This window comes from Maylandia zebra, linkage group LG6 (assembly GCF_041146795.1).
Source record: "Maylandia zebra isolate NMK-2024a linkage group LG6, Mzebra_GT3a, whole genome shotgun sequence".
In the NCBI taxonomy this organism is placed as follows: Eukaryota; Metazoa; Chordata; class Actinopteri; order Cichliformes; family Cichlidae; genus Maylandia; species Maylandia zebra.
In genome coordinates, this window is record NC_135172.1 from 14,629,758 (window position 1) to 14,642,276 (window position 12,519).

At 42.6% G+C, this 12,519-nt stretch overlaps 1 protein-coding gene across 4 annotated transcripts in view; it reads right to left on the reverse strand.

Moving 5' to 3' along the window:
• Nucleotides 1-2,222: 2,222 nt before the first annotated feature.
• ttyh3b (tweety family member 3b) overlaps nucleotides 2,223-12,519 on the reverse strand; it is a 28,999-nt gene continuing 18,702 nt past the window's right edge. The window contains exons 9-15 of one of the 4 annotated variants that reach the window (XM_004569017.5): nucleotides 11,076-11,131; nucleotides 10,884-10,976; nucleotides 10,704-10,796; nucleotides 10,243-10,379; nucleotides 8,127-8,300; nucleotides 6,610-6,685; nucleotides 2,223-5,171 (exon numbers count right to left, since the gene is read on the reverse strand). In XM_004569017.5, coding sequence (XP_004569074.2) covers nucleotides 5,037-5,171; nucleotides 6,610-6,685; nucleotides 8,127-8,300; nucleotides 10,243-10,379; nucleotides 10,704-10,796; nucleotides 10,884-10,976; nucleotides 11,076-11,131 — 764 coding nt within the window. In that variant the 3' untranslated portion in view covers nucleotides 2,223-5,036. The remainder of the gene's footprint in view (nucleotides 5,172-6,609; nucleotides 6,686-8,126; nucleotides 8,301-10,242; nucleotides 10,380-10,703; nucleotides 10,797-10,883; nucleotides 10,977-11,075; nucleotides 11,132-12,519) is intronic. The other 3 variants (XM_076884714.1, XM_076884713.1, XM_076884715.1) reach the window with 3 other exon arrangements.

The window sequence follows — 12,519 nt, forward strand, 5'->3', positions numbered from 1 at the left end:
GCTGTTTGTTCTCTTTACTCAATTGCTTATTGGCGAATTCTCCAATCACAAACAAGTTGGAGTGATAAAAATTGCACATGCAAATACACTCACACTTCTTACATGAAAAGAAATCTGCCGTTTGTTTGAAGAAGTCTTTGAGCTATGAAGAAAAATGCACTTTGACCTTTCACCTTTTTTTACTTGTTCATGAATCTATGGGTTTCTGTCTGGCGGGACTTCTCCTCCGCACTCATAACCCTCTGACATTTCCCTCACACATTCACACTAACAGTCCTCTTATCTGATCAAGCCACGCAGAAGGGCCTGCAAGAGATAAAGGCAGAACCCAAAGATTAGCTGTGTGTGTGTGTGTGTGTGCTCTCTCCCGCTGTGAACCCACCGGTGTCAGGCTGTGTTAACCATGAGGAAAACTTAGCCAGTGAATAAAAATCACTTTGGGCTTTCACACTCATCTGAGTGGACAGCGACACCTGCTGGCTGTATGTGTAACTGCGCTGCATTTCAAGGTCAGACGTCTTTTTATCCGCCTAACACTGTAGGTTTTAGCTCCACCATCAAGCCTGTGAGATCCAAAATTTGTCTTTCTCAAGATTAAATTTTAAACAACGCAATTACAAATTAAATTGCGCTGATTATTAAGTAATCATTCCCCTTATTTAATCCAGAATCCAGAATCCAGACATTATTGCAAAATAAAAAGTAAGCCGAAAGTTTTGTCCTCTCATGAATTTTGTCTAAAGCATTAAACGTGCGGCCTGTTTGGTATGTCTAAACTGTACATGGCATATTTTATTATGGATGGTAGATTCTCAGTGCCACTTCTCTCAAAACACTGAACTTGTAAATGTAGCAATGATATTGTTAGTCTCTGCTTCCTGCTCAAAGTAATCTGCATCGTCTGGAGTCTCATGAATGCATGAATCGTGCTTGCTGCTACTTCTGCGCACAAGTCTGAAAACGCTCTATCAACCACTAGGTGGAGAAGTGGCCATGACAGTCCTCTTATTGAGGCGTAAACTTGCTGTTTATTAATATACTAGGCTAAATGTATCTTATACTATTCTCCTAGGTTTCATTAATCATCAGTAAAAACTGCTGCTCTTAATCTGTAAGAATCTAGAGGTCATAGAGCGACCAAACAAATCATTCGCCATGCAAATGTAGCTCTATAGAGATTCAAGCTTCACATCAGCTGCACTCATCATTGTAATATCTACACTGTCAAGATTAATGGAAGTAGCTCTCTCTGTTCATTGACATCGGTCCAGTCGCTTTTATTTTCCTCTTGATGTGATTTGTACTGGTATTCATTTTGATGGTGCAGGAGAAGATGCTGGTAAATAGCATCACATCAATAATGAAATGATGGAGTCTGCCAAATTAAATGGCTGTAAAAACCAATATTTCAGTGTCACTGAAGAGATTCCAGCACTTTTAAAACATTTGCAATATCAGCTTACAGTAAAGACGCTCATCCGCCACTTTATTAGATAAACTTGTTCAGCTGGTCGTCAGTGCGAACGTCTAATCAGTCAAGGAAATGACAGCAAATCAATCCATTAAGGCACTAAGATTGTTCAAACTTGGGATGGGGAAGAAAGGTGATTTAAGTGACTTTGAATGTAGCAGATGGACTGCTTTGAGAATTTCAGAAACTGATGATCGACTTGAATTTTCCCAAACCACCATCTGTAGGATTTATTAAGAATGGTCCTAAAGAGAGAAAATATTCAGTGAGTGGTATTTCTCTGGGTGGAAACGCCTTGTTAATGCCAGAGGGCAGAGGAGAATGGCTAAAGCTTTGAGCTGATAATAGCAACAGTAACGCAAATAACCAGGTATGCAGAAGAGCATCTCTGCATCGGCAGAAGACCACACCACTCCTGTCAGATAAGAACAGGAAGTTGAGACATTTAGTGTGAAAAAAACATGAAAGCAACCCACGTCACAAAGCTCACATGATCTCAAAATGGTTTCTCGCACATAACGACAAGTTCACTGCACTCAAATGGCCTCTGCAGTCAGCAGTCTCAGTCCAGTAGAGCAGCTTTACGATGTGGTGGAACAGATTTCCATCCTGGATGTGCAGCAGAGAAATTTGCAGCAACTGTGTAATGTTGTCATGTCAATGTTTGCAGCACCTTGTTAAATCTGTGTTAAACCTGGTAAAACCTTCAGGGAACAGGGTGATAAGAAAAAAAAAAACAGACGCAACGGTCTTCATCAGTACGTTAAAGTTGCTTTAATTTCTTTTTTTAAAACATTTATTCCAGGCTGAATGATATCATTACCACAGTTTTGACATGTATATCATTAATATCTTAGTTAAACCATCAGAAAATAAAAACAGCCATAGAAAACATTGTTTGTCTGTCACATCTGAACAGTCGTGCATTTGAAGTCCTGTAATTACCACACGGAGAAGCGCCCACTCGTTACTGACTCTTACTGGGCTCTTCCCACCCGTCACGACATACTGTACCAGAGCAGCCAAATCACAGACAGCACTGGCACAGAACTTCAAACGCAGCACTGCGTCAGGTGCGCGGACGACACTGTAATAGTCTTATTAAAACAGTTGCAAGACAGAGAGTCATTCACCATTAATAAGAGAGGAAAAACGCTGCTCTTGCCTTTATTATCCTACAAAACAGCTAGCTATTATTTTATCTTTAAAGTCTGATTTTTACAAGACAGCGAAACACTTAAAAAAAGAAAAAAGAAGAAGAAGAAGACATGTCGTGATATGAAGAGTGCTGTAAGAGTTTAAAAACATTATGAAAGGCCATTAATCAGTGACTAGTCCCACAGATCTTAACACTGTTTGCATCCATGGTGCAATAAAACATTGTAAAAGTACTAGACCATAGGTAGCATTGTTACCATAACATGGACGTTTCCTTCCTAGTAAAATCACACATGTAAGATTGTCTCGCTAATACGAGAAGTGGTCATCGATTAATAAGACAGTATTAAAATGCTGTACAGGATTGGGTGGTGCAACAGCGTACGGGAGTTCAGGGTGGTCGACTACAGAATTGGGGGTTTCTCTTTAATTCGGTTACTACCTACTACATCACCCATAATGCACGGGGTTATCAGCATGGTGGAGGGGGACGTGCTGCTACTATCGCTCTAGATATGAATGTAAACAGGATAAAAGTAGGGAAAGATGGGCTTTAAAGAATACTGCAGTATGTATGGAAGGTGTGTGTCAGTAAAGCACAAAGTGTGTATGTGTGTGTCCGTTAACGTGTGTGCAACGTCAGTATAGGAATGACTCGGGCTAGATAGGCCAGCCTTTGCTTGCTTTGCCAGTCACTTAATCACTACTCACACAGAGTAACAGTGACATAGAGCAACGGCCAATCACGTCGCAGTGATGTCACACACACGCGGGTTCACGACTACTGTGTTTGGATTTTTTTATATACTGTACACAGAGTGGGAGGGGAAAAAGCCACTGGCAGTGACCCAGGCAGTGAGTTTTACTTCTCCATCTCACAAAGTCACCTTGAAGAGAATTTGTGCTTGTGGGTAGAAAAAGAAAGAAAGAAAATAAAAGATTCAATATCTGCGCTAAAAGGTTAAATCTGAGGTCACCAAAATAAAAGCACAGGAAGAAACAGAATACTACAGTTGGTCACAGTATCACAGCATCAATGTCAGCTTATGATAAAAACAAACTTTGATGTAACATCTTTTTCAGTCAGGAATGGAGTTTTTCTGGCTTCGGGACACAATTTACATTTAGTAATCACGGAAAGCCGCTCTGCTTTTCTTTAACAAATCCCTGAATTTAAAAAAAAAGAAAAGGAAAAAAAGCATTAAAAGTAACAAAAACATTTCTGTCCCTCCTCAGTCCGGATCCTCGACCGCTTTACATAGCACCTGGCAAATGTGTAGTTGCAACTATCGGTCCACTCCTTCCCTTTTCCAAATGTCTCTCCTCTTTCCCTTATCGTTGACAGACGGAGGGAAAAGATTCCGTGTGAGGTTTCTTTTTTCCCCGTCCTTTCTCGACATATCTGGAGGCAGTAGGAAATGAGGGCAGAATCAGGCATCCCTCATTGAATTATTCAGTTTTTTGGCACAGGTTTGAGCCTCCGTATGTCCGTTGTCTCAGACTCCGTTTTCCCAAAGTTCAAAAGCAGTCATTTCACAACAGGGTTACTGGCTCGTAACTGAAACGTATGCGCACGTTAACAAGTATGGAAAAGACACGCGGGCACACTTTTTTTTCTTTCTTTTTTTGAGCTTACAATTCAAGTCTTAGACGACAATGTTAAGCTAAAGAGAGAATGGGGATCTGGTGGTACAGTTCATCTAAGCATGGCTTTCTGATTCACTGGCTTATTATTTACACAAATGAGTGTTTGGTTAGACTATCTTCCTACTTGTGTGTGCATGTGTGTGTGTGTTTGTATGAGAGATACAGCAAACATTTCCATGATAAACACACAGCACACCACGTTACCAGTAAAGGATTGAACAGTCTACTTTTCATGAACTCAGAATAAAGCACATGGTCACTATTTACAGCTCTGTACAGTGTGTGTGTGTGTGTGTGTGTTTGTGTGCTTGCCTGTGTGTGAGTGTGTCAGGGGCGGTTGAGCAGTGAGAGCAGCGTGGATGCCTTCACTGGACGGCAGTGGACAGATGCAAGTTGGGAGGAAGAAACTATGGCTTCGCAGCAGTGGTGGATCAAGCAGCTTGGGCGTGTGTATGTATGTGTGTGTCCATAAAGAAGAGAAGCAGAAGCATTGATCTTCTACGATGTGCTCTTCTGCCTTTTCAGTTATGTTGGTTTTATGTAGGAAAGAAGTAGAAGTTGAGCTTTAAAAGTGCAGTCATGTGCTGTGGTATCTGGTTGATGAGTTCTGCTGATGAACCGGTCAGTGTTGGTTAAATTCAGTGGACCTGGAAAAAGAACTGGGAAAAAAAGCACCCAGCTCTGGTGCTGTGGGCCGTGTTGGATCTTGCTGTTGGCTGTGAGAACTGGATTCAGGCAGTGTTGTGGCTGAAGTGCTTTCTTAGTGGACTGAGGACTGTGGTCTAGCAGCGGGGTGAGGCCGGCTAGCGGGATCCAGTTGGTCGTTAGGAACGGAGCGTCGGTTCTGGTCTGGTCGGTTGGTCGCCAGGTATTTCGCTCTCATACTGGAGGTGTACTGAAGAGACAGGGGATACAAAAAAAGAAGAGAAGAAGAAGCAGAAAGGGACGAGAGTGGGAAATGACGAGAAAGGAGAAGAGGATGAAAAGAAGACAAGGAAACGACGGACAAACAAAGATTAATGCTTGTAGATAGATCGATATGAAAGGCAAACACAAACACACATGTACAGCTGAAATACTGTGACCAGTCATTTGGACAGCCGGGGTTTGATTACAACAGTTATTCATTGTGTAACAGCTGATTAGGTCAGGATGATGTTATTGTAAATTAGCAGATGTGGTTCATTCGTAGTTAGTTGCTCTACTTCTGATGTAGTAGGTTAGCCTGGTATGAGTTAGTGGTCTCTCGGGAGCACCGAGGTAGTTACAGTCGGAGGTCTGCGGTTTCCACATCGCTGCAGAAGACAGAAGAGCAGCTGTGCACAGGACGGCGGCCCAGCCATCGGCCCTGTCTTAAGAGTGGCGAGCGGCAGGCCGTTTTGCTGGCTGCTACGTTTCAACAGTGGAGGTGGGGGAATAAGTGCTCCTGTGGCTGTGCAATGGTGAAGGGTGAGGGGGAAACACAGGACACATACACCTCGACCAGAAGATGCACACATAGACACGGTGTGGGAACAAGGGAGGGAAGGAGGAGCGGGAACTTTTAAGAGGCTTGGGCTCAAGTTTTGCTAGAATTGCAATATAAGCTATATGAGCTCTGACCCGCAAGGGTTCGGGGTCAGGTTGCACCGAGCGAGGAATGCAACCCGAGCCCTGAAGTAATAACACCAGATTTGTTCAATAAATGCTGTCACTCCACAGTATTGTAATGTAGAAGTGTACAGGTGATACTGCATGGAACGAAATCCACAACTACAGGCCCAGCAGCACTTTTTTAAAAGCCATAACAGTCAGCATTTCATTTCTTACAAAAAAACAAAGTTCGAGGTTGAAAAAAAAAGTCTTTGAGGAGAAAAAAAAAATCTATGTGGTCTGCACATCACCCAGCGCCAACCAGACGTTTTACATCAGAAATAGAAGACAACTTTAGCCAAACATGACCCGGCAGTTGCGCTTATCGAAACAGTCTGCCTCCTTCTTTTGATGCAAGTGCAGATCTTACTATAATGACAGGCTTCTTTTTCAAGCTTCCAGTTTTCCCAGGCTGCCAAAATGACCTACATGAAGGCGATCTGTGATCACGGTCTAGCGTGAGCACGGAGGACACTTGCAGTGTTTTAGGGATTTGGGGTGGGTGGGTGGCGCTACCTTCCAATATCCACACATAGCGCGCTATGAAACATCTGAAATAGTGAATAATTTACACCGTTCTTTGCTTGTTACGCTTAAATGAATAATATGCCAACTGTGTGGGATTTGAAATGTGTCCCAGCAGCACTGTGGCTATTGGAAGATAGCTGTGGGAGAATGTGTTCTAGAAAGTGTGCACTTACAGAGGGTGGAGGGGACTCCCTGCCAATCAGGGGGGTGTTCTCACACCGAGGGTTCTGAAAGTTTGCGTTCTGGCTCCTGCATTATAGAATAAGAGGTTACTACATGTCGTCACCCTGCCGCTGAGCTCATGATGTGCGGATCTGCTCATCGCTGAAACACAATGACTCTGACATATGGCCTCTGAAAAATTACCTCAATAATTATTGCCAACGTAGGACGTAAGCTTGGTACTACAGGGGCTTAAAACACCTCGGCCACAGTCTAACATAATTAACATACTTTCAGAACAAAGGCAAAATATTGAATCTCACAATGGGACTCAGTGAAATAGGACTGTTATCATCATGGATAGCCACCGGAGATTAGCCTCAGGCCCACATTTAAAAGAACTCTGCAGCAATCGTTTTTTCAGGCCAACATTTCAACTATTAAAGGATTCAACAAGATATTTTTTAACTTAATAACAGTCTGTAAATGTCCTGTGCAAGCAAAATTTATTAGGGAGCTAAATGCTGAGGAGGCTGTTTATTCTATTACTGCAAGCGGACACTGTGGGTACAGAAACCAACAACCCCGGCATGGATAAGCTGCACTTTTTTTCTATTTAGCTCAATATAATCAAAGCCAGCCAGCGCTCATGCGACACTCAGTTTTTAGGGTTTTTTAGTGTACTGTGGTTTAATAATGATGGATTTGCATGCTTTGTTCATCTAACTGTAAACATATGATTTGCATTACTGCCAAACCAGCTCCTAAACCTTGTAACTATGTTATGAAACTTATTTTCCAGGATTGATGACAATCTGGAGCTTGTCATATTCAACAGATTCAACTACCATATGAGACTGTGTACCTATGCAATGACAGCTTAGCTATGGCAAAAAGGAAAGTAATGACTGGATGAGACTTCCCATCTAACTTTCAGGAAAAGCTCAAACCAAACCCTGTGGTATGCTTTGGAATATAGACTCATACAGGGTTGGTGAATGTGGTCCTTCGATGGTCCAAAAACCTCAAATTAGCACATGTCTTACTTTCTGGTTTCTTTGTGGCTTGAAAACCATCATTCTTCCCTTTGCAGCAAACACTGCATTGTGTTTATTAATTGTGGAGAGATATATGCTTACTTATCTTCTCTACTTCCTATTATGAACAAGCAATTCAGTCCTGTGGCAACAGCAAGCATGGTGCAACTATTAACTTAAACTATGCGAGTGCAAAGCTGAATTTTTTTTATACAGCAAGCAGCTGTTTTTCTTTTAGCATCTCAAAGATGATAAGTACTAACTCACTGAGTAACAAATATCGCTGACAGTGTGTTGCAGTCGACATGCAAGCCATACATATTTTAAAAAACTATTTAACAGCTTTTCTAACTTATCATTACCACAAGCAGTAAGCACTGCTGCACTTCTAGCCTAGATCACATGGTGTGGGGGAGGGCAAGCATCAGCTACCTATTGGCAGGCAGTGTATGATCCTGCTAGCCTCTAGCTAGCGGTGGGTGCTAACTCACATGTATTCAGTGACGGGGGCATTGCTGACAGTGTGGGCTGTAGCGGGCAGGCTAGCTTCGCTACCGTAGCTGGAGCCACAGCTGTAGAGACTGGGCATGTGAACGCGGTACAGGTTATCGTGCACCCCGCCACGTGAGGCGCCCGACTCGTCCTCTCCGTCTTCCTCATCCATCCTTCAATTGGTCGGGGTAAGGGCCAGGCACGAAAGGGCATGATGAATAAGAAGGGGGGAGGGAGGGAAAGGTACAGGGAGAGGGAGATCCGAGAGAGACAACAGAGTGTAAACAAGTGGTTGAAGAGGAGGTTAGGAGAAGGGGGAAGGTGTACTTGTACTATCAGGAGTTCCCCGATATTAAAATCTGGGTAAGGCTACGCCCTCCGGCCCCAAAGCAGCTGGACAAGAAGAAAAGGAACATTGGGCAGCATTCATCTACTAAACAGACCCACCACAAGTGCAGTGAGGTCCAGAGTGGACACTTTTATTTCCCTTTATTGCTATGTGTTGTTAAGTAATCATCAACTGTAATAAAGTAGCAAACCCTTCTGTATTCCATGTCATTGGTAGAAACATGCATGTCATTTTCTTCATGCAGTCATCCACTGTTGGCTGAGAGAGTTTGCTCCTTTTATTAACAGGTCGCATTGTTCAAACAGTGTCCGATTTCAAGAATGTCCTTTTATATAATTCATGCATCTCTGTGTGCTCCATGAAATTAAAGCAAAAACATCAGGAAAAAAAAGATAATATGGCTGGTTTGGGCAAACCATTTTCAGACAAAAAAACAAAAAAAATGGTCAAAAATGTAAAACAGCCAGCAACGTAACAAAATGAGGCATCAGATAAGATACGTGCTGATTTGGAAGTTGGATGCAGCTGCAGAAAAGCACTGGATTCTGTTAAGTAAGGTCAGTCACAGTAATGCATGTGTACGTGTAGGCTTTATTATTTATAAGGTTCTTTTTTTCCAGTGATTTTTTTTGCAACTCTATATCAGCTGTCCATATGCTAAGAATATATCATCAGACTGAAAGAGTTTCAATTAAGGTAAAGAGGCAGGAAGCTGTATGATGAATAAATTAGCCTAAGCCCCGTGTTAACAGAGACAATAAGCGACAGGTGTTGTTGCCCCAACTGGCCACCAGATGGAGACGTGTTACTCATTAAACCAAAATGGAGTTTGCGACACAGTCAGTCTTTACAGGCAAGAGACCCAGTGAGCACTTGTTCTGAGAGATTGATTATTTTTCATACCTGTTGGGTCATACACTGCGATTCATGCCGATTTATGCCCGCAAACAGCAAGTGTAAAAGGAAGCAAAAGAAAAAAACTATCATGGCACAGCTGTTTCAATATTCAAATCCTTCACCGGAGTGACACGGTCACTGCGAGCAAAGTCTACCTGTCTCTTTCTCTGATTTTATCGCAGAATTATTTGCTCGTTCGAATATTTGTATGAATGGTAGCGGTGGTTAATCTGACCGTGGGGGTCATATGCATCACCATTCGTTGAAGCCCAAAGCATTTCCAAATCAGGACACAGGGGAGAGGAGGAAGGGAAAGAACATAAGGAGGAAGTGGGGCACGGAAACAAAAAAAAAAAAAAACAAACTGTGGTGATATAAAGTCTAACACGACATTGGTGCTCCAAGTCCAAAGAGGAGAAAAGAAAAATGAGAAGTATGTACAAACATACAAACAATGTTCAGCCAAACGGTTTGCCGGTTTGTCCACCGGCAAACGATAAAATAAACTGTATAGATGCAAAGATGGCAAGAAGATAGTACAGAGTACAGAGTGATACGACAGTCTGGGAGGCAGGTACACTTAAAAAAGAATGACATGCATGGGCACCGAGTCGATTCTTTATGGGTCTTCCCACTGTTATCGAGTCCACCAGCTGAGATCAGTTAGACAGTTACAGTAAGATGTTAACGAGCTAGTGATGTGTCAGTCATTAGTTAACTGAAGAGATGGATTTAAGGATGTAAAGGCTTGTGTGTGTGTGTGTGTGTGTGTGTGTGTGTGTGTGTGTGTGTGTGTGTGTGTGTGTGTGTGTGTGTGTGTGTGTGTGTGTGTGTGTGAATGAGAGAATGTGAGGGTGGGTGTGTGTTACCTCTTGCCAGGCCAGGTGTGCGGCACACTGCACACAATAGAGGAGAACATCAGAGCAGTGACAAAGGAGAAGAGAACCAGGTAGATGAGACCCTCCACGCCATCATAACACAAGCCAGTCAGTGCTTGGACGTAGTCCTACGAGGAGAGGTGAGTAGAGGAGAGCTTTGGCCCTAAAGTAGTCCTTTAATGAATCAATTCCTTATTTACAGTCACACAAAGGAAAAAAAAAATAAAGCTACTGTGCATGTTTCCACCACACGAGGAGAGGAGAGAAGTCGCAGGGGATTTCTACTTCACCATAACCTCTGAAAGCCTGCGTCATGATCTGGTGTGCATCTCAACAGAAATGTAACTGCACAGCGTAAAACGGTGTCAGCCGTGCCGTAGAGTCACTGCACACGTCTACTTTAAGCTTCAATTACGGACGTTATCTTTACCACAACACACCCTGTAACTCACCATGTGCAGGCTGCGACAGTCGACGAGAGCAGTCAGCTGGTGCAGGCCCACCTCGGTGGAATTCAGCACAGACTGGATTTGCTCGAGATTCCCCTGCACACGCAGAGCGAAGGTTACACATGTATGCTCAAATATACTGTAAATATCTGCTCTTATGTACATCTAGACACACAGACACACCTTGGTGCTGGCAAAGTCACGTGCTGCTGATCTCAGTAACTCTGCCACATCATCCTGCATCTCCACCAATGCTTTGTGGCTCCCCGACAGCCTCTGCAAAAAACAAAAAAACAAAGCAAAACAGCCTCGTGAAAGGAAGAAATTGCAGAAAACTGTGTTCCAACGATGCAACAGCAATGACAAAGACCTCACCTGCTGAAAGGGGTTAATCTGTCCAGAGCTGCAGGTCAGGTAATACTGCAGGATATCTGCGAACATGCCAGTAAATACAGATCACTATGACGATGGGAACGTTTGGACTGCACAGTTTCATTTAAAAACCTCACGTGTAAAATAATATCCAGTATGACTGTATTGAGCCATGATTGCAATTCCACTCAGGCATAATTCAGTGTGTGTGTTAAAGAGGCAACATCTGTGCGCTACAGCAAACAGACAAAGCGGAAACAACTGACAGACAAACAGAAGTCATTAGATGAGTGAAAGGAGGCGAGCGAGGGAGAGAAATGGAGACAAAGAAACGGAGCAACTGAGAAGTAAAGAGGGATATAACAGGATGGAAAGAGAGAACAAATGCAATTAAATGAAAAACGAAATGTAGTCAGGTTGGGTTTTTTTTCTGAATCTGAGACAAGCAAGGGCAGAGCGAGCAGGGAGTACAGGGTTGCTGATGCATTGCAGTGAGCACAGAGAGAGAGTGAGAGCTTTTAGATACCAGAGTGCCAATCAAACACAATCCTGCTGGATACACACACACACAAACACACACACTTGTTTCTTTAAATAGCACCAACATGTCAGGGTGAGATTCAACTGTCAGTGAGGAAAATGGACTCTGTTTGAGACATTTCAGCTCACACTTTTTGTCAATATGCAGCATTTGCATATAAAGGGTCGTACCCTACATCCCTTTACCATAAAATGTTCAGGATTTATAATTAACAGAGAATTTCTAAACATGACAATCCCTTCTCCAGGACTTCTGGATCCAAAAGTGTCGCACCCTTTCTTTAAATTCTGATATTTTATTTGGTGAAAACCAAAACAAAATGTGGGATGCTTTTGTCTTCAAGCAGCATAAATAACTGTAAATATTCTTTTATCCAGAGATTCCCAAATGGTAGGCCACAGACCCCTGGTGGGGCTGTGAAGAAACTGCAAGTAGACAGGAAAAATTTGCATATGATAAACAAATGGGAAAAATTATAATATAAACTATAATTATGTGTGATATATAAATAATATAAATTTGAAAAAAGAAATATCACTATTTGCACAAAGCCACCAGATTTTAATTTTTTTGGGGGGGGGGGGGGGGGGGGGGGGGGGGGGGAATCTGACATATTTTAATTGTTAACTTCCCTTAGACTTCATTAATGATGTAAAAACCATAATGGAGATGTGGCTATCGCATACTGCAACTAAAAGTGTTAAATGAGAATCAGCTTCAACAAGTAAATCGTTAGAAGATAAAAACGAGTAAATGAAAACACAGAAACACTTCATGAGCTCGTCTTATGACTACAGTTGTGGTTTAAGGTTTGGACTGCACACAGATTTACAGACTTTGAAATAGATGGCAGTGGTCTGCAAGACTGGAAAAGGCTGTTTTAGCCCTGTAGCACTTCATGCCTAT